This window comes from Stomoxys calcitrans, chromosome 3 (assembly GCF_963082655.1).
Source record: "Stomoxys calcitrans chromosome 3, idStoCalc2.1, whole genome shotgun sequence".
Taxonomy (NCBI): Eukaryota; Metazoa; Arthropoda; class Insecta; order Diptera; family Muscidae; genus Stomoxys; species Stomoxys calcitrans.
Genome location: NC_081554.1, coordinates 181,364,630 through 181,385,204, shown reverse-complemented (window position 1 = coordinate 181,385,204; position 20,575 = coordinate 181,364,630). Strand labels below are relative to the sequence as shown.

Here is a 20,575-nt window from a genome sequence, read left to right as displayed (position 1 = left end):
TCACAATCTATTCCTTTGAGAAATGCGAATCCACATAATTTCTACCAAAAACACAATACTGCTGACCAGCAAACCAACGAATACCAAAATCCAAGTCCAAAATAAATCATTGACTGTCAGTGGCTTTGGCCCTTGCTCCTTATAGGGATTACGTAAAGTTATTTCTTTCAATTTCAACATATCGGAAAAAGTACTGGAAATCCAGGCATCTTTGAGACCAAACGCATGCACTTGATGTATCAAATAGTTCAAGGCTTCGGCGTAGGGCGAATTCTGTTGCAGTGGTATGCCCCAAGGTAGATTTTCAAATAGAGTTAGATTGTCAAAGGTGCAGAATACTTGATGGGTATAGAACTGTTGCTTTCTTCTCAAGATTTGCCACAATCCCAATGAAATGAAATAGCCAAAGGTAGTATTCAAATTTTGACGAATGTCCATAAGGTATGTGTGATTGCTGGTTGTCACAATTGAGTCGACATAGTTGGTGGTGAAGATACTCATGGCCTCGGCCTCGGCTTCCTGTAGTAGGATTTTAAGCGGTGAGTTTACAATGTCCTGCATGGTTTCCAGTTGTCGATGATAGGGAGGACTTGTGAGTAGAGTGCTGACTTTTACCGAAAACTCAGTGTTGAGATAGAGGCCAACAATGAAGAGCAGAATATAGACAATTTGAAGACTTCTGCTGTGGGAAGAACGAGCAGCAAAGGATTGACCCAAAACTCCAGGAAATATTCTATCACTGAACAGCACATGTGAAGGCTGCCACAAATCATCAAAAATATAATCGATTAGAGAATGCAGTGCCGATATAAGCATAATGCTTATGAAAATACATCCCAGAAAGTATCCATTCAATAAGATGGTATATACCTCACGGGTATTTAGGGTCTGGGCACATGGCACTATAAACATGCCCTGATTAAAATCATAGACATCTGTCCAATTCATCCAAATACCTGCATTGGCACTTGTATCCTGCACCATGGGAATATCTAACAAGTTCTCTCTGGCCATATTTATCAAGATGACGCTGTAGTGTGTGGGACTCTCCAGGCTCAAGGGATATGCCATACGTAAAGAGGCATTAAAACATTCGGCAAATAGCAAAACAAGTCGTGGCACATAGCCATTTAGTTTCCAATTTCCTTCATTATCCTTGAAGTACAAAGATCTTGGTACGCTTTGGTCCACAAAAGTCAATAGGGATTTGTTGTGCATATTCTTCCAATGTGGCTGATATAATTGACTCATATTCTTCTGACTAAACCAGTGATACTCTGGATAGGGTTTTAGCACGTAAAGTTCATCCCATAAAATTTCTTCTTGGTTGTCAATGAATTTTAATACAACATTTGTCATGTTGTAACTTTTCCAGCATAACAAAAATTGCATTTTTAAAAGCTCCTTGTCTGGCACATCGCTGGCAAGCGTTAGTATTCTGGTTTGACGCATATAATCCAAGGTGATAGCCAAACTTTTCATTAACTCCAAATCCATTGAGATGTTTATAATGAGTATTGCCAAAATGTTTGCATTGAAATTTCCTCTAAAGAAAAAAGCAGCTTGAAGTTCTGTAATAGAAACTTGTGGTACTTGCAATGTTTCTATTGCATGGCTTAAGGCCTCGGGGAGTGAGTGCGTTTTATATGCCAATAGAATTGATTCAAATTCTTTTTTATTGTAAATATTTTGCAACAATTTTTGGTAGTTGTTAGTTCTATCATTTTGAGGGGTCCAATGATTTTCACCAACTGTTGCTAAGTCATTGAGAGCCATGACTATTAGCAACGTTCTAAGCATAATATCAGTAATTTTTTTGCTTTGGTTAGAACTTCTTGGAAAACGTCGATAAAATGTGTCTATTTTTACACTGATCTTGCTTGAAATTTGTCAACACACTAATTGTATAACGTCTTCAGCTGTATGTTAAATACCGAAATACAACATTTAATACTACTACGATGAATACAGTTGAATAATGTATATTGAATATTAAACAATTACGGCCTTATTCACAAAACTTTATGAAGCCTTAAAATAGGTTCATTTGACAGTTCTATAAAGAAGATATTAAATTGCTACTCTTAAGGACTTTAATAGCACGTGCAATAGAAAATCCAGGTATGTATTTTAAAAATCAATTACAATTTGTGGTAGGCCATCTTAAGGTCAGAATTTGTTGAGTAATGGACTAATGAAGTTGGAGTAGTGTAGGTTTAAGTGGTACTACACTGAACAATTGATGCCATTGTGGCAATACAAGTTTACTAATAATTATATCTTACACTGAACCATGCACTGAAACATACGCTAAATAAAAAATTGTTTGCCTACTTCAGAGATTTACTTAAATTGTCTATAACAGAACATTTGCTTTTACTAACCCTATTCAGAATAGATTTCCAAGCGCCCCGATCTTCAGGGATTTTTCTCCAATATCGGACGTCTAGTTTGAAGAAATCTTTCTCCACCTGATTTTTCCAATGAAATTTTGATTTTCGCGTATTACGTGTACCACAATGTTTACCATTTGAAGATTTCTTTGCTCGAACTTCCTCATTCACTGTGAGAATGTGACCAAGCCAACACATCGTTGCCCTGTACACATGCGAGATGGCCATTAGGAAAATTTGGGAGTTTAAACCGCATGTCATTCACTGGGTGTATACTGCAATTGTCAGACCTATAAAGCTATATGGTGTTGTGGTCTGGTGGAGGGCGCTTTAAATGTTCAACTATTGTTCAATACTCAGCCGGATCCAAAGGATGACTTGTTTGTGTATCACATCTGCATTGCCACCATCTAAATTTAATGCTACACCTAACGCCTCCACTATACCTTATAGAACCGATTGGAATTACGATATCCCTGGTAATAAGAGTCTCATAGACTTCTGTACTGCATTATGTATCAAGCATGGATCCTTGCAATGAAAAAAGTGGTATAATAGTTGAGATATAACATCATTACTACCACTGGCATAAATCTCAGACAGCCAGATAGCCATTAAATCTTTGGGGAACATATTTCTGATGTCCAAAAACAGCTCTCGACTGTCGCAGATCTCACAACGAGATGGCTGAACATTTCAAAAATCACCTGTTCTAGGTACCGGGACACAGAAATATCCCAGGGAGTTATATAGCTGACAAGCTTGCGAGACTAGGAACTACCTTACACATTCCAGGGGAACCCAGGAATTCCAATGGACACTGCGGGTATGCCTCTAGCGACATATAAGCTAAGTTTTCAGGTTAAAATCCAAATCGCGACATATCCTAAACCTAACTAAAACCTAATCGAAACCTAACTTAAACTGTATCCAAACCCAATCTAAACCTAATCTTAGCCTTACCTAAATCAAACCTAAACCTAAACTAAACCTCTCCTTAATATAACCTAAACCTAATATAACCCCATCCTAAACCTAAAATAAACCTAACCTAAGCCTAACTTTATCTAATCCTAACCTTAAACTATCCTAAACCTAACCTAAACCTAATTTAAACGTAACCTAAACCTAAATTAAACCTGACCTAAACACAATCTAAACCTAACCTAACCCGAACTTAAACCTTAACAAAACCTAAACTAAGCCTTACCTCATCTTATCCTAACCTAAACTAAACCTAACCTCACCTTAATTAAACCTAACATAAACCAAGCCTAAACCTTACCTAAACCCAAACTAAACCCAACCTAACCTCTACCTTCCTTATACCTAACCTGTACCTAACTTTTACCTAACCTATACCCAACCTTGACATAACTAAATCTAACCTAATCTAAAAATAACCTTAATATAACCTAACCTAAACCTTCTCTAAACCTAGCCTTGACATAACTTAACATAAAACTTACTTAAACTTAGCCTAAACCTAACATTATCTAAACCTAAATTAAACTTTACCTAAACCCAATCTAAACCTAACCTAAACTTAAAGAACCCTTATCTGTACCAAACATAAAATCAAACCAAACCTAACATATTCTTAATATAACCCAAACCTATCCTAAACCAAACCCAAACCTAATCTTAACCTAACCTAGGTATAATAAAACCTTACACAAACCTAACACGTACCTAGCCTAAAATTGATCTAAGCCTAAACCAAATCTGACTTAATCCTATCCTAAACATAATCTAAACCTTATCTTAACTATAAATTAACCTAACATAAACCTAATCGTAACTCAGTTCTAACCAAACCTAAACTTTACATAAACTTTACCTAAACCTAACCTAAATCTAATCAAACCATATATAAACCTAACCTAAACCTAAACCTTGGCTTAACCTATGCTAAACATAAACTCAACCTTAACCTAACCTTAACTCAACCTAAACCTTAACTCAAATAAAGCCTAACGTAACTTTAACTTTAACTCAACCTTAACCTAACCAAAACCTTATATCAACCTAAACTTAACCTTAACCCAACCAAAATCTAACCTAAACCTATCCTTAACCTTACCTAATCCTAACCTCAACCTTAACCTAATATCAATCTTACCTAAACCTAATCTGAAACTAACCTGTTGTTAACCTTACCTAAACCTATCTTAAACCTAACCTTTACCTAATCTAATCCAAACCTTTACCTAACCTATACCTAACATAAACCTAACCTTTACCTAACCTTAACAGAACCTAAACCTGAACTAACTTGACGTAAACCTTACATAAACCTAAACTTAACCTAACCTAAACGCAACAACTTAAGCCAAACCTAACCTAAATATAACCTAAACCTAACGTAAACCTAGCCTTAAACTAACTTTAACCTAACTTAAACCTAACCTAACACCTAAACCTAAAACGTAACTAACAATATTATCGCATTTACTTGACCGAGCGCACCTACTAGAATTTGAGCCTACGAATGGTGACCCGTAGTAATTTTTCAGATCAACGGATGATATTGTCTGCTGTGACCGCCGATGGCCGCTCTCCGTTCGATTTCGTCGATTCTGGCGTCAAAGTAAATGCGACGTAATTTCGCGGGCATGCTAGACCTGAATGGGTTCGTAGGTCCACAACTCGGACACGATTGTCGCGCCTATAATGAAGATTTTCGACCCATCCCAATCGCCATTCAGCAAAAGTAAGCGACTCATTTCGTAATACAACCAAGTCGTTTATTTGGAGGACCTCTTGGTCTCTCTTCCATTTCGTACGTTTGTGAAGTTCGCGTAAATACTCGGTTTTCCAGCGTCTACAAAACTCTTGCTGTATCAACTTCACACGCCTCCACCTATTCAACAAAGTCGTCTTACAGTCTACTTCATCCGGAGCGGCTGGAGCCAACAATGAAGAGCCAATTAAAAAATGACCTGGGGTCAGCGCACTAGGGGTTGCCGCCAGTGGTCAACTTTTCCAGATTGCCTCCTTGATGTTGCCCCAATAGATACATGTTGCTGGACCAAGTTGTCCTCTGTCTTTGTGGCTGTCCATGGGACAATGAGATGCGTCACACCAACAGAATTCCATAAAATACGAGATGTTTGCACTGCGGTTAATTTGTAAACTTCACTAAGATTACTATGCCGCGCCACTAACTCGCCGCCGGCAGGGCGAGGGTGACATTCGTGCAGTGTGGCCATTCCTGCGGTTTATGGCATGAACATTTCCTATTTGGATACTCTTCGATATAGTCTCATATTCAGTTTGGACTTCTTTGTCTTCTTTCTCCATATCCCTGTTTTTCGCCTACAACAAGGCTTAGAGAGCTTGCCTCCCTATTGTCTCTTAGCCGCTGGTTTAACGCAACAGCTTGCATAAGATTGGTTCTTAGCCCTTTCCAAGTTTAACGAAAGGATATTCTTCCTCCATTTTATGGCGGATCAAGTGACTCTAATGATCTCGAAAGTCGTTATCCTTCTCTTTCCTGTTTCCAAAAAGCAGCGGCGATATAATGGCCGGATTTGGAGGAGTTCTCCTCACTGCATTACTCGATCCGAAAGAGTTACGCACCGTTAAATTTTCCCCGTTTATTTTTTTGGTATTAGTCTTGTCCATGCATCAATGGATTCAAACTTAGAGCCGTTATCTATGTTCGATGTGCAGTTATGTATTTCTGGTCACATGGTTGTCTATGCAAGCAGGGAGGTCATGCGAGGGTTGACACAGAACCCTTATGAGATTTTGTATTCAGAGCCAGACCCGTGTTAATAATCAGGGTGATTTTTTAAGAGCTATAGGAAAGTTTTTCAAAAAAAAAAAAAATAATAAAACTCAAAAAAATTCATGAAATCTTTATTTGAATCGATAGTGCGGTCCATATAATTTAAAGTTTGAAGATTATTTCATGGAAATGCTGACCGTGACTGCGCCTCAAATGGTCCATCCGCTTAGTCCAATTTTGATATACTCTTTACAACATTTCGACCAGTATCTCACGAATAAATGCTTCAATGTTGTCTTCCAATGCGTCAAATATAACAGACTTGTGTTTATAGACATGAGCATTAACGTAACCCCACAAAAAATAGTCTAAAGGTGTTAAATTGGACGATCTAGGCCGGTCCCTAACGTGAATAAAATGTTCACCGAACTCGCCTCTCAATAAGTCCATTTTTACGCATGCTGTGAGGCATGTGGCACCATCTCGTTTAAACCATATGTCATGCAAGTCAAGCTATGTGCATTTTCGGCCAAAAAAAGTTGGATATCATCTAACGATAGCGCTCACCATTCCCGGTTACGTTACGATTCATATCATCTTTGAAGAAGTACGGTCCAATGATGTCACCAGCCCATGAATCGCACAAAACTGTGACACTTTCTAAATGGTACCTCTTGCAATGCTTCTGGCTGTTCTTCACTCCAAAATCGACAATTCTGCTTATTTACGTGCCCATTGAGCCAAAAATGAGCTTCGTCGCAGAACACAATTTTTCGATAAAAGAGTGGATCTTCGGCCATCTTTCGAATAGCCCTGTAACGACAGATTTCCCTTAGCACTTGGGTAACCCCAAGGACTCGTAACAGAAATCTCTTAATTGTGAGAAGAGTAGACGAGAGAGGGCTGGTTTTATATTAATCTTTATTGGTATGAGATGACCTAAGGCTACTTTTTTTAGGAGAAAATATAGATCAAATCTGTAGGGATTTGATCCAGGCTTCCGAGACAACTGGTTTGGCATTCTTCCTAAAATGTCCTGAGATTGGTGATAAAGACCTTGGAAAGTACTCTATCCCGGAGGAGCCCTCTCGTTGGGTTCACGGTAGAAGTCGGGAATCTTGATAAGTACTCTAGTAGGACTCAGAAAGGGAGCGGGGTTCCCCGACTCGGCGATTGTAATTTCAAACGGCGGAAACCAAGGGAACGAGGGGTCAATCTGTGGACATTTATGGTCTAATGCAACAACCAGAGACTATAAAAAAAATACTCACGCAAGGGCAAGGAGGAAAACTATGGCAAGAGACCTGGTAAGTACTGAAGCAAGGACAATGGGAAAAACTACAGCAAGGGAACCTAGTAAGTGCTCAAGCCAGGACACTGCAGGGAACCAGGATACCGTGGATAGTACTCCAGCAAGTATATGGAAGGATTCCACAGAATAGGCAGTAGACCGTGGATAGTACTCCAGCAAGGATATGCTAGGATTCTGCGAGATAGCCTGGAGACCGTGGAAAGTACTCCAACAAGGATACGAAATAATTCTACAGGAGAGGCAGGAGACCGTGGTAAGTACTTCCGTAAGGATATGAAATAATTCTACAGCATAGACAGAAGACTGTGGTAAGTACTCACGTGAGAATATGAAAGGATTCTACAGGATAGGCAGGAGACCGTGGTAAGTACTGCCGTAAGGATACGCAAGGATTATACAGGATAGACAGGATACGCAAGGATTTTATAGTATAGTCAGGTGACCGTGGTAAATACTTCCGGGAGGATATGCTAGGATTCCACAGAATAGCCAGAAGACGGTGGATAATACTCCAGCAAGGATATGCTAGGATTCTGCGGGATAGCCTGGAGAACGTGGTAAGTACTCCAACAAGGAAACGAAGTAATTCTAGAGGAGAGGCAGGAGACCGTGGTTAGTACTTCCGTGAGAATATGAAAGGATTATACAGGATAGGTAGGAGACCGTGGTAAGTACTACCGTACGGATACGCAAGGATTCTACAGGATAGACAGGATACGCAAGGATTCTACAGTATAGCCACGAGACCGTGGTAGGTACACCCGTAAGGATAGGAAAGGATTCTACAAGATAGGCAGGCGACCGTGGTAAATGCTCCTGTAAGGATACGCAAGGATTCTACAGGATAGGCAGGAGACCGTGGAAAGTACTCCAGGGAGGATATGAAAGCATACTAGAGTATAGGCAGGAGACCATGGTAAGTACTCCCGTAAGGATACGCAAGGATTCTACAGAATAGACAGGGTAAGCAAGGATTCTACAGTATAGACAGGAGACCTTGGTAAGTACTCCCGTGAGGATATTAAAGGATACTACAGGATAGGCAGGAGACCGTGGTAAGTACTCCCGTTAGGATACGCAAGGATTCTACAGAATAGACAGGGTAAGCAAGGATTTTACAGTATAGACAGGAGACCTTGGTAAGTACTCCCGTGAGGATATGAAAGGATACTACAGGATAGGCAGGAGACCATGGTAAGTATTTCCGTTAGGATACGCAAGGATATCCTTAGTAAGTACTCCCGTGAGGATATGAGAGGATTCTACAGGATAGGCAGGAGACCATGGTAAGTATTTCCGTAAGGATACTTAAGGATTATACAGGATAGAACAGGATAAAGTGGTAAGTACTCCCGTGAGGATATGAAAGGATTCTTCAGAAAAGGCAGGAGACCATGGTAAGTACCCCAGTGAGGACATGAGACCGTGGTAGGCCCTCCAATCAGGATAAGGAAAGGATCAAAGGCTACGTGTTATGGAAACCTGTGTAAGTACTCCAAGGATACTATCAGAATATTAGTACTTACCGCTGCCCGACTGAATGACCTTACAACAACAACATCTCCATCCATGATAGAGATGCGTCGTCGTCGTTTTGTTGTTGTTGCCTAACCGTACATAACAATGGATAGACACAAGTGTTAAGCTGGCAGAGTTTATTGATAATTTTTTAAAAGAAAATTAAAAAATACTTCAAAGGTGTGAACGAAAATGAGTACGCCGATTTTCGTCGTCACAACCCATTCACCCAAAATTCTCCTTTGCGGTGGGTCGTTCGGCTTCAATTCTTGCATCAGCTCTATTTTGAAAGGCTTCGCACCTTAATCCTTCCCCACATTATTCTACGTTGTTGAGTAACAGAGGCCCCATTGCCCATCTTCACTTCGCACTGTACCTAAGCGTGTTTGTGGTTTGATGTCCAACAATGTACAACAATTTGGTGCGAAATTTAGTCTCAATAGCCCGAATAGCCGCTTCAGTGGGTCGATTAAACTGACCATAAAATGAAAGAAGCGAGCGATGAACTTTCTTAACAGAGCACGCATTTCATAATTTGCAAACGTTGATCGTTTGTAAGGCGATTCATGGTTAAATTATAGACCAAACTGAAGATGTTTGACAGTGAAACAATTCACGAAACGAGCTGTTTAGAACAGTGTGGCCAAAAAGATAATAGTTAGAAAATCACCCTTTAAGAGGTATCTACACTTGTTTACAAATAAATTAAAATGCCTATTATTCACAAACTATTCCTTTGAGAAATGCGAATCCACATAATTTCTACCAAAAACACAATACTGCTGACCAGCAAACCAACGACTACCAAAATCCAAGTCCAAAATAAATCACTGACTGTCAGTGGCTTTGGCCCTTGCTCCTTATAGGGATTACGTAAAGTTATTTCTTTCAATTTCAACATATCGGAAAAAGTGCTGGAAATCCAGGCATCTTTGAGACCAAAAGCATGCACTTGATGTATCAAATAGTTCAAGGCTTCAGTGTAGGGCGAGTTCTGTTGCAGTGGTATGCCCCAAGGTAGATTTTCAAATAGAGTTAGATTGTCAAAGGTGCAGAATACTTGATGGGTATAGAACTGTTGCTTTCTTCTCAAGATTTGCCACAATCCCAACGAAGTGAAATAGCCAAAGGTAGTGTTAAAATTTTGACGAATGTCCATAAGGTAAGTGTAATTGCTGGTTGTCACAATTGAGTTGACATAATTGGTGGTGGAGGGACTCATAGCGTCTGCTTCGGCCTCATGAAGTAGAATTTTTAGGGGTGAGTTCATAATGTCCTGCATGGTTTCCAGTTGTCGATGATAGGGAGGACTTGTGAGCAGAGTGCTGACTTTTACCGAAAACTGAGTGTTGAGATAGAGGCCAACAATGAATAGTAAAATATAGACAATTTGAAGACTTCTGCTGTTGGAAGAACGAGCAGCGAAGGATTGACCCAAAACTCCAAGAAATATTCTATCACTGAACAGCACATGTGAAGGCTGCCACAAATCATCAAAAATATAATCGATTAGAGAATGCAATGCCGACATAAGCATAGTGCTTATGAAAACACATCCCAGAAAGTATCCATTCAATATGATGGTATATACCTCACGGGTATTTAGGATCTGGGCACATGGCACTATAAACATGCCCTGACTATAGTCATAGACATCTGTCCAATTCATCCAAATACCTGCATCGGGACTTGTATCCTGCACCATGGGAATATCTAACAAGTTCTCTCTGGCCATTTTTATCAAGATGACGCTGTAGTGTGTGGGACTCTCCAGGCTCAAGGGATATGCCATACGTAAAGAGGCATTAAAACATTCGGCAAATAGCAAAACAAGTCGAGGCACATAGCCATTTAGTTTCCAATTTCCTTCATTATCCTTGAAGTACAAAGCTTTTGGTACACTTTGGTCAACAAAAGTCAATAGGGATTTGTTGTGCATATTCTTCCAATGTGGCTGATAGAATTGACTCATATTCTTCTGCCTAAACCAGTGATACTCTGGATAGGGCTTTAGCACGCAAAGTTCATCCCATAACATTTCCCCGTGGTTGTCAATGAATTGTAACACAACATTTGTCATGTTGTAACTTTTGCAGCTTAACAAAAATTGCATTTTTAAAAGCTCCTTGTCTTGCACATCGCTGGCAAGCGTTAATATTCTGGTTTGACGCATATAATCCAAGGTGATAGCCAAACTTCTCATTAACTCCAAATCCATTGAGATGTTTACGATGAGTATTGCCAAAATGTTTACATTGAAGTTTCCTCTAAAGAAAAAAGCACCTTGAAGTTCTGTAATAGAAACTTTTGGTACTTGTAATGCTTCTATTGCATGGCTTAAGGCCTCGGGGAGTGAGTGCGTTTTGTATACCAATAGAATTGATTCAAATTCTTTTTCATTGTAAATATTTTGTAACAATTTTTGGTAGTTGTTAGTTCTATCATTTTGTGGGGCCCAATTACTTTCACCAACTGTTGCTAAGTCATTGAGAGCTATGACTACAAGCAACGCTCTAAGCATACTGTCAGTCATTTTCTTGACTGATTTCTTCTTGGAAAACGTGGAATAAATGTGTCTATTTTTACATTGATCTTGCTTGAAATTTGTCAACACACTAATTGTATAACTTCTTCAAGGGTATGTTAAATACCGAAATACAACATTCAATACTTCATAATGAATAATGTTGAATAATGTGTATTGAATATTAATCAATTACGGCCTTATTCACAAAACTTTATGAAGCCTTAAAATAGATTCATTTGACAGTTCTATAAAGAAAATATTAAATTGCTACTCTTAAGGACCTTAATAACATGTGCAACCGAAAATCTAGGTATGTATTTGTTGTGCAATGACAAATGAAGTTGAAGCAATGTAGGTTTAAGTGGTACTTCACTAGACAATTGAAGCCATTGTGGCAATACAAGTTTACTAATAATTATATCTTTCACTGAAACATACACTGAACAAAAATTTGATTTATAACAGAACGTCTATAACAGAACGTTTGCTTTTACTAGCCCTATTCAGAACATATTTCCAAGCGCTCCGATCTTCTGCAACTTTTCTCCAATTTCGAACAACTGGTTTGTAAAAGTCTTTCTTCACCTGATATTTCCATTGAAATTTTGATTTTCGCCTTTTACGTGTACCACAATGTTAACCATTAGAAGATTTCTTCGCTCGAGCTTCCTCATTCATTCTGAGAATATGACCAAGCCTACACATTGTTGCCCTGTACACATGCGAGAGAGCAATTAAGAACATTTGAAAGTTTAAACCGCGTTTCATGCACTGGGTGAATATTGCAGTTGTCAGACCTATTATCCTATATGATGTATGTACATCACAGCTGCATTGTCACCAACTGATGCACTAAATTGCTACATCTAATGCCTCTACCAGATAGAACCAATTGGAATTATGATGTCCCTGGTATTAGGAATCTCTTAGACTTCTACACGAAAGATTTCAAACTAGACTGGACTAATCCACAACAGTAAGCATCAAGCAAAGATCCTTGCGACAGGGAGCCGAAGGGCAATATATCTTGAATCAAACCTAGCATAAACTTTATCCAAACCCAACATAAATCCAATCTAAACCTTAACCTAATCTTAACCTTGCCCAAACCGAACCTAAACCTAACATAAACCTTAATTGAACCTCACCTCAATATAACCTAAACCTAACCTAAACGTAGTAAAGGGTGATTTTTTTGAGGTTAGGATTTTCATGCATTAGTATTTGACAGATCACGTGGGATTTCAGACATGGTGTCAAAGAGAAAGATGCTCAGTATGCTTTGACATTTCATCATGAATAGACTTACTAACGAGCAACGCTTGCAAATCATTGAATTTTATTACCAAAATCAGTGTTCGGTTCGAAATGTGTTCATTCACCGTAACGTTGCGTCCAACAGCATCTTTGAAAAAATACGGTCCAATGATTCCACCAGCGTACAAACCACACCAAACAGTGCATTTTTCGGGATGCATGGGCAGTTCTTGAACGGCTTCTGGTTGCTCTTCACTCCAAATGCGGCAATTTTGCTTATTTACGTAGCCATTCAACCAGAAATGAGCCTCATCGCTGAACAAAATTTGTCAAAATTTGAACACATTTCGAACCGAAAACTGATTTTGGTAATAAAATTCAATGATTTGCAAGCGTTGCTCGTTAGTAAGTCTATTCATGATGAAATGTCAAAGCATACTGAGCATCTTTCTCTTTGACACCATATCTGAAATCCCACGTAATCTGTCAAATACTAATGCACGAAAATCCTAACCTCAAAAAAATCACCCTTTATAACCCTAGCCTAAACCTAATCTTAACCTAACATAAATCGAACCCAAAGCTGTCCTTAACCTAACCTAAATCTAATTAATACGTAACCTTAACCTAACCCAAACCTAAATTAAATCTAACATAAACAAAATTTAAACCTAACCCAACCCGAACCCAAACCTTACCTAAGCCTAACTCTATCTCAACCTAAACCTAACCTTCCCATTAACCTTAACCTAAACTTAACCTTCACATTAATCTAAACTAAACCTAACCTAACCTAAACATACCCTTAATATTATCTTAACCTTACCAAAACCTAACCTAAACCTTAAATGAAATTAAACCTGCTTATGGACAATTCTGATTGTTAAAGCGCGGGTGTCAAATTTGTTATGACGTGCTTTATAAGAAGGGAATGCAAAAGGAACAAATTTACAAAAGGCATGTGGTGTAATCATATGGAAACCTTTAGTTCTAAATTGTTCGTAATGTGTATCGGGTTTTGGATAGGTTTAGGTTAGGTTTAGGTTAGATTTATGTTAGGTTAGGTTTAGGTTAGGGTTTGTTCAGGGTTATATTAGGTTTTGGTTATGTTTAGGTTAGGTTTATGTTAGGTTTATGTTAGGTTTAAATTAGGTTTAGGCAAGGTTTAGGTTAGGTTTGGGTTAGGCTTAGGTTAGATTTAGGTTTGAGTTTAGGTTAGGTTTAGGTTTGGGTTATGTTTAGGTTTGGGTTAAGGTTATGTTTAGATTAGGGTTAGGGTTATGGTTGGGTTAGGGTTAGAGTTTAGGTAAGGTTTAGGTTAGGTTTGGGCTAGGCTTAAGTTAGATTTAGGTTTGGGTTTAGGTTAGGTTTAGGTTTGGGTTTAGGTTAGGTTTACGTTTGGGTTTAGGTTATATTTAGGTTATGTTTAGTTTTGGGTTTATGTAATGTTTAGATTAGGGTTAGTGTTAGGGTTAGGGTTAGGGTTAGGGTTAGGGTTAGGGTTAGGGTTAGGGTTAGGGTTAGGGTTAGGGTTAGGGTTAGGGTTAGGGTTAGGGTTAGGGTTAGGGTTAGGGTTAGGGTTAGGGTTAGGGTTAGAGTTAGGGTTAGGGTTAGGGTTAGGGTTAGGGTTAGGGTTAGGGTTAGGGTTAGGGTTAGGGTTAGGGTTAGGGTTAGGGTTAGGGTTAGGGTTAGGGTTAGGGTTAGGGTTAGGGTTAGGGTTAGGGTTAGGGTTAGGGTTAGGGTTAGGGTTAGGGTTAGGGTTAGGGTTAGGGTTAGGGTTAGGGTTAGGGTTAGGGTTAGGGTTAGGGTTAGGGTTAGGGTTAGGGTTAGGGTTAGGGTTAGGGTTAGGGTTAGGGTTAGGGTTAGGGTTAGGGTTAGGGTTAGGGTTAGGGTTAGGGTTAGGGTTAGGGTTAGGGTTAGGGTTAGGGTTAGGGTTAGGGTTAGGGTTAGGGTTAGGGTTAGGGTTAGGGTTAGGGTTAGGGTTAGGGTTAGGGTTAGGGTTAGGGTTAGGGTTAGGGTTAGGGTTAGGGTTAGGGTTAGGGTTAGGGTTAGGGTTAGGGTTAGGGTTAGGGTTAGGGTTAGGGTTAGGGTTAGGGTTAGGGTTAGGGTTAGGGTTATGGTTAGGGTTAGGGTTTAGGGTTAGGTTTAAGTTAGGTTTGCTTAAGGTTTAGCTTTGGTTTAGATTGAATTAAGGTTAAGTTAAGGTTAAGGATGAGTTTAGGTTTAGGTTAAGTAAAAGTAAGATTAGGTTAGGTTTATATAAGGATTTATTAGATTTAGGTTAGGTTAAGATTAGGTTTAGGTCAGACTTAGGTTCATTTTAGGCTAGGTTTTGGATAGGTTTATGTAAGGTTTAATTATATCTAGGTTAGGTTAAGATTAGATTTAGGTCAGGTTTAGGATAGGTTTCTGTTATATTAAGAATATTTTAGTTTTGAGTTAATTTCATGGTAGGTTTATGTAAGGGGTTCTTTTAGGTTAAGGTTAGGCTTAGATAGGTATTCAGGTATTGTTTAATTTAGGTTTAGGTTAGGTTTCGATTAGGTTTAGGCTAAGTTTTGATATGGTTTATGTTAGGTTATGATAAGGCTAGGCTTAGATTAGATTTAGGTTAGGTTTTATTAAGGCTAGCTTTAGATTAGGTATAGGTTAGTAATAGATTAGGTTAAGGTTGAGTTAAATTGATGATGTGCTATATCGGACTATATCTTGATATAGCCCCCATAAACAGCCACATTTATAGTCCGATTTTACTGAAATTTGAGAGAGTGAGTTGTGTTAGGCCCTTCGACTACCTTCCTCAATTTGGCCCAGATCGGTCATGATTTGGATATAACTGCCATATAGACCAATCCGCCGATTTAAGGTCTTAGGCCCATAAAAGCCACATTTATTATCCAATTTTTCTGAAATTTGGTACAGTGAGTTTTGATAGGCCACTCGACAACTTTCTTCAGTTTGGCCTAGATCGGTCCAGATTTAGTTTTAGCTGCCATATAGACCGATCTCTCGATTTAAGGTATTGCGTCCATAACAGGCGCATTTATTGCCCGATGTCGCCGAAATTTGGGACAGTGAGTTGTATTAGGCCCTATGACATCCTTCTTCAATTTGGCCCAGATCGGTCTAGATTTGAATATAGCTGCCCTAAAGACCGATTTCTCGAATTAAGGTCTTGCGTCCATAACAGGCGCATTTATTGCTCGATGTCGCCGAAATTTCAAACAAGGAGTTGTGTTGGGCCCTTCGAGATTCTTCTTCAATTTGGCACAGATAGGTCTAGATTTGAATACAGTTGCCATATAGACCGATTTCTCGATTTAAGGTTTTGGGGCCATAAAAGGCACATTTACTGTCCGATTTCGCCGAAATTTGGGACAATGAGTTGAGTTAGGCTCTTCGATATTTTTCTGCGACAAATCTGTCAAGATTTCGACATTCTTCTTCAATTTGACTCAGATCGGTACAGATTTGGATACATATAGACGATCTCTCTTTGGGACAGTGAGTGAATTGGCCTAAATCGGTCCAGATTTGGATATAGCTGCCATATAGACTGATCTCTCGGTTTTGGGGCCATAAAAGACGCATTTATTATCCGATTTCACGGAAATTTGACCCAGTGACTTATGTTAGGCTTTTCGACATCCGCGTTGTATAAGATTCAGATAAGTGACTTGGCCCAAATCGGTTCAGATTTGGATATAGCTGTCATATAGGCCGATCTCTCGGTTTTGGGGCCATAAAAGGCGGATTTATAATTAGATTTCACTGAAATTTGACACCGTGACTTATGTTAAGCTTTTCGACATCAGTGTACTATATGGTTCAGATCGGTTTATTTTTAGATCTAGCTACTAAAAAGACCAATATTTTGTTATTCACAATTGAACAATAACTTGTATTTATTCGTATTTGATCCAAATCGGAAAATATTTCAATAAGTTATGCATTTTTCAGTGGATTATCACGAATGGTGGTTTACACATATAACTGAGGTAGTGGGTGTCCACAGTTTGATCCGGCCTAACTTAACGCCTTTTTACTTATTTGTTTGTTTTGTTTAAACAGATTTAGTTCGGAGATGGACTATAATGGTCTATATTTTGATAAGCCCCCATATAGATCAATCTGTCGACTTAGAGTCTTAGTTTTTTAAAGGTACATTTTTAAGCCGATTAAGTTAAAAATTGGCAAAGCGAGTTTCGTTAGGCCTGTCATTATCCGTACCAAATATTATGTAGATCGGGTTTTCCGACCTACAATAGTACCGACTTAAGATCAAGGGCCATAAAAGACGCATTTAAGTTCTTCGACGTTCATGCAGAGAATGGTTCAAATCATACCATATTTAGACCGATCTGCTTACTGAAGTTCCCTCATCCAGTGAATCGTCTTTGGGTTACATTCCACTTTATTCCATTCCAAATTGTCTTGCAGCAGCACCTAACGGATTCGGGAGGCCATCACCCTTCTCATAGAGCTTAAACTTGAATCGGACAGCACTCATTGATAAGTGGCAAGTTTTCCCCTGTTCCACAATGGAATGTTCATGAATACAAGTTGTATTGGCTTCGGCATTGCCAGCTTAGAAATATTAAAACCCAATTCGTCTGAATTCAGCCTCGAATTTGACCCACCAATAAAGTTCAATACCCAGTCAAAAGTTCAATTGAATATATGTTTCAGTTTATTCTCATTACCAATTACACCGAATGTACAGTTTGTTGTGATAGCTCATTGAAAACTGGTGATCCATCAAATAATTACATTGGCAATGGAAAACTTTGTATTTACATCAAGTATCATTGGTTTCATTGGGGAGGGTTTCAATGTGTTCTCATTTCTTCACCTTGCGAACAATTTCACCTTCGACACGTAACTTGGCAAATATTTCTTGATTTTCCAAATAGTCAATGGAAATATTTATATTCATTGGATATGGGGTGTAGTCAGGGAAATACGAATCATCGATGATAAAATTAGAAACATTGTAGACATAATTCTGGGGAAACAAGAACAACAAAAGTATGTGTGTTATATAAAAACAGGTAAAAGCGTGCTAAGTTCGGCCGGGCCGAATCTTATATACCCTCCACCATGGATCGCAGTCGTCGAGTTCTTTTCCCGGCATCTATTCTTAGGCAAAATAAGGATAAAAGAAAAGATTTGCTCTGCTATTAGAGCGATATCATGATATGATCCGGTTCGGACCACAATTAAATTATATGTTGGAGACCTGTGTAAAATTTCAGCCAATTCGAAAAAAAATTGCGCCCTTTGGGGACTGAAGAAGTAAAATAGAGAGATCGATTTATATGGGAGCTGTATCATGCTATAGACCGATTCAGACCATAATAAACACGTATGTTGAAGATTATGAGAGGATCCATCGTACCAGATTTCAGGCAAATCGGATCATAATTGCAACCTCTAGAGGCTCAAGAAGTCAAGATCCCAGATCGGTTTATATGGCAGCCTCATCAGGTTATAGACCGATTTGAACAATAATTGGCACAGTTGTTGGAGGTCATAGCGAAACACGTCGTGCAAAATTTCATTCCAATCGCATAAGAACTGCGTCCCCTAGAGGCTGAAGAAGTCAAGACCCAAGATCGGTTTATATGACAGCTATATCAGGTTATTGACCGATTTGAATCATACTTGGCACCGTTGTTGAATATCATAACAAAACACGTCGTGCAAAATTTCATTCCAATTGGATATGAATTGCGCCCTCTAGAGGCTCAAGATGTCAAGACTCAAGATCGGTTTGTATAGCAGCTATATCAGGTTATTGCCCGATTTGAACAATAATTGGCACAGTTGTTGGAGGTCATAGCGAAACACGTCGTGCAAAATTTCATTAAAATCGGATAATAATTGCGACCTCTAGAGGCTCAAGAAGTCAGGATCCCAGATCGGTTTATATGGCAGCTATATCAGGTTATAGACCGATTTGAATCATACTTAACACAGTTGTTGGATATCACAACAAAACAAGTCGTGCAAAATTTCAGACAAATCGTATAAGAATTGCGCCCTCTAGAGGCTCAAGGAGTCAAGACCCAAGATCGGTTTATATGGCAGCTATATCAGGTTATAGACCGATTTGAACCTAACTTAGCACAGTTGTTGGTAGCCATAGCGAAACAAGTCGAGCAAAATTTCATTCAAATCGGATAATAATTGCTATGGCAGCTATATCAAAACATATACCGATATGGCCCATTTACAATCCCAACCGACCTACACTAATAAGAAGTATTTGTGCAAAATTTCAAGCGGCTAGCTTTACTACATCGAAAGTTAACGTGCTTTCGACAGACAGACGGACAAACGGACGGACGGAGAAACGGACAGACATGGCTAGATCGACATAAAATGTCACGACGATCAAGAACATATATACTTGATGGGGTCTCAGATCAATATTTCAAGTAGTGACAAAGAGAATGACGAAATATGTTGGAGGGTTTAAAAAGAGATTTTAGTTATGTAATTTTTGTATATACATACCGCCTTCAGAGGACATTTACGGGGAAAATTGCTGCTCTTTAGGGCTGCCTTCATAATCTTTGTGGCCAGGGGCATTGATACGCCTGCATATAGGGTATCACAAACATTCAACTTCAAATCAAGAAATTTAATAATTTTTCCACGAGGTGCGGTGTGAACTTGGAAATGGACATCGAAATGTTTGTCCAGCTGTTGATTGAGCACAGCAATGGCATGACCAGCATATCGATTTGGTGCTAATTTCTCATAGGAACACTCAAGTCGTTTCATTATTTCAGGGTTGACAATTTCACATGCAACATGGCGACACTCCATATTGAAATTCTTTTCTTTGGCGGCCTATGAAAGGAATACTCCATAACTGTGGGGTAGATGATAAGGAGTTTACTTACCGGACTTATAATTAACCCATTAAGGGACATGAAAAAAACGGCAAGTCGTCTCCACATGCTTTAGCAAGTTTATGAAAAATTAGTTTCTGATAATGTTTCGAGGGTATGTGGACCAAAACTGTTGTGATTCTAAAACTTAACTTGACTTTAGATCTAACCTTGCTTGGAAAACTGAAGCCATTGAGATCAATGGGATTATGACTAATGATGCGTATCAAACCATTGAAAGTTATGACAAACGTATCAATTTTTGGTTTTTTAATCAGAGATTTTTAATCGTTAAAGTTTTTTTTTGTCAATGTTTTTCCCCAGGAAGGTAAATAACCAAATTGGGCAATTTTTAATTTGTTTGTAGATTAATTCTTTAGTTCTATGAGCCTGTAGATGTGTGTTATTCTTCAAACTCATTATGTTTATGTTATGGGTTTATGGTTAATTACACTGTAATACACCAAAATTATGAAGAGATTGATATATAAAGCAATTGTTTTTTAATGGAGCTCATGGAAAACGAAAACGCTTTAAAAGCTTATTTTTCCTCAGTCTCTATACTGCATAAAAGGTACCAATTAATGCATGTACTTATTACCGTGAACAAGAAACATTAAATAAATGGCTTTCCAAAACGGCTAATAACAACGTAATCGGTTAAAAAATATATGAAATATGCAATCTTTAGACCCACCATCATAGGATAGGTGGTATATTCTTTTAACCATTTCGTTTGCAACACATCGAAATTTCCATTTCCGACCCTACAAAGTATATATGTTCTTGATCAGAGTAAAAATCTATCTCTGTCTATCTAATCTCCGTCCGTCTGTCTGTCGAAATCACGCAACAGTCTTTAAAAATATTGATATTGAGCTGAAATTTTTACCAGATTAAGTTAAGTTCGAAGATGGACTATATCTTGATATATCG

The 20,575-nt window shown here is 38.7% G+C and overlaps 1 protein-coding gene across 1 annotated transcript; it reads right to left on the bottom strand.

The window, feature by feature from the left end:
- LOC106087529 (uncharacterized) lies at positions 1-1,776 on the bottom strand. Its single transcript, XM_059365718.1, has one exon. It carries the CDS (start codon positions 1,774-1,776, stop codon positions 1-3), a length of 1,776 nt encoding a protein of 591 aa, XP_059221701.1.
- Between the last annotated feature and the right edge of the window lie 18,799 nt (positions 1,777-20,575).

Coding starts and splice junctions, on each gene's coding strand:
- LOC106087529 (XM_059365718.1), bottom strand. CDS start 1,776: ATGGCTCTCAATGACTTAGCAACAGTTGGTGAAAATCATTGGACCCCT.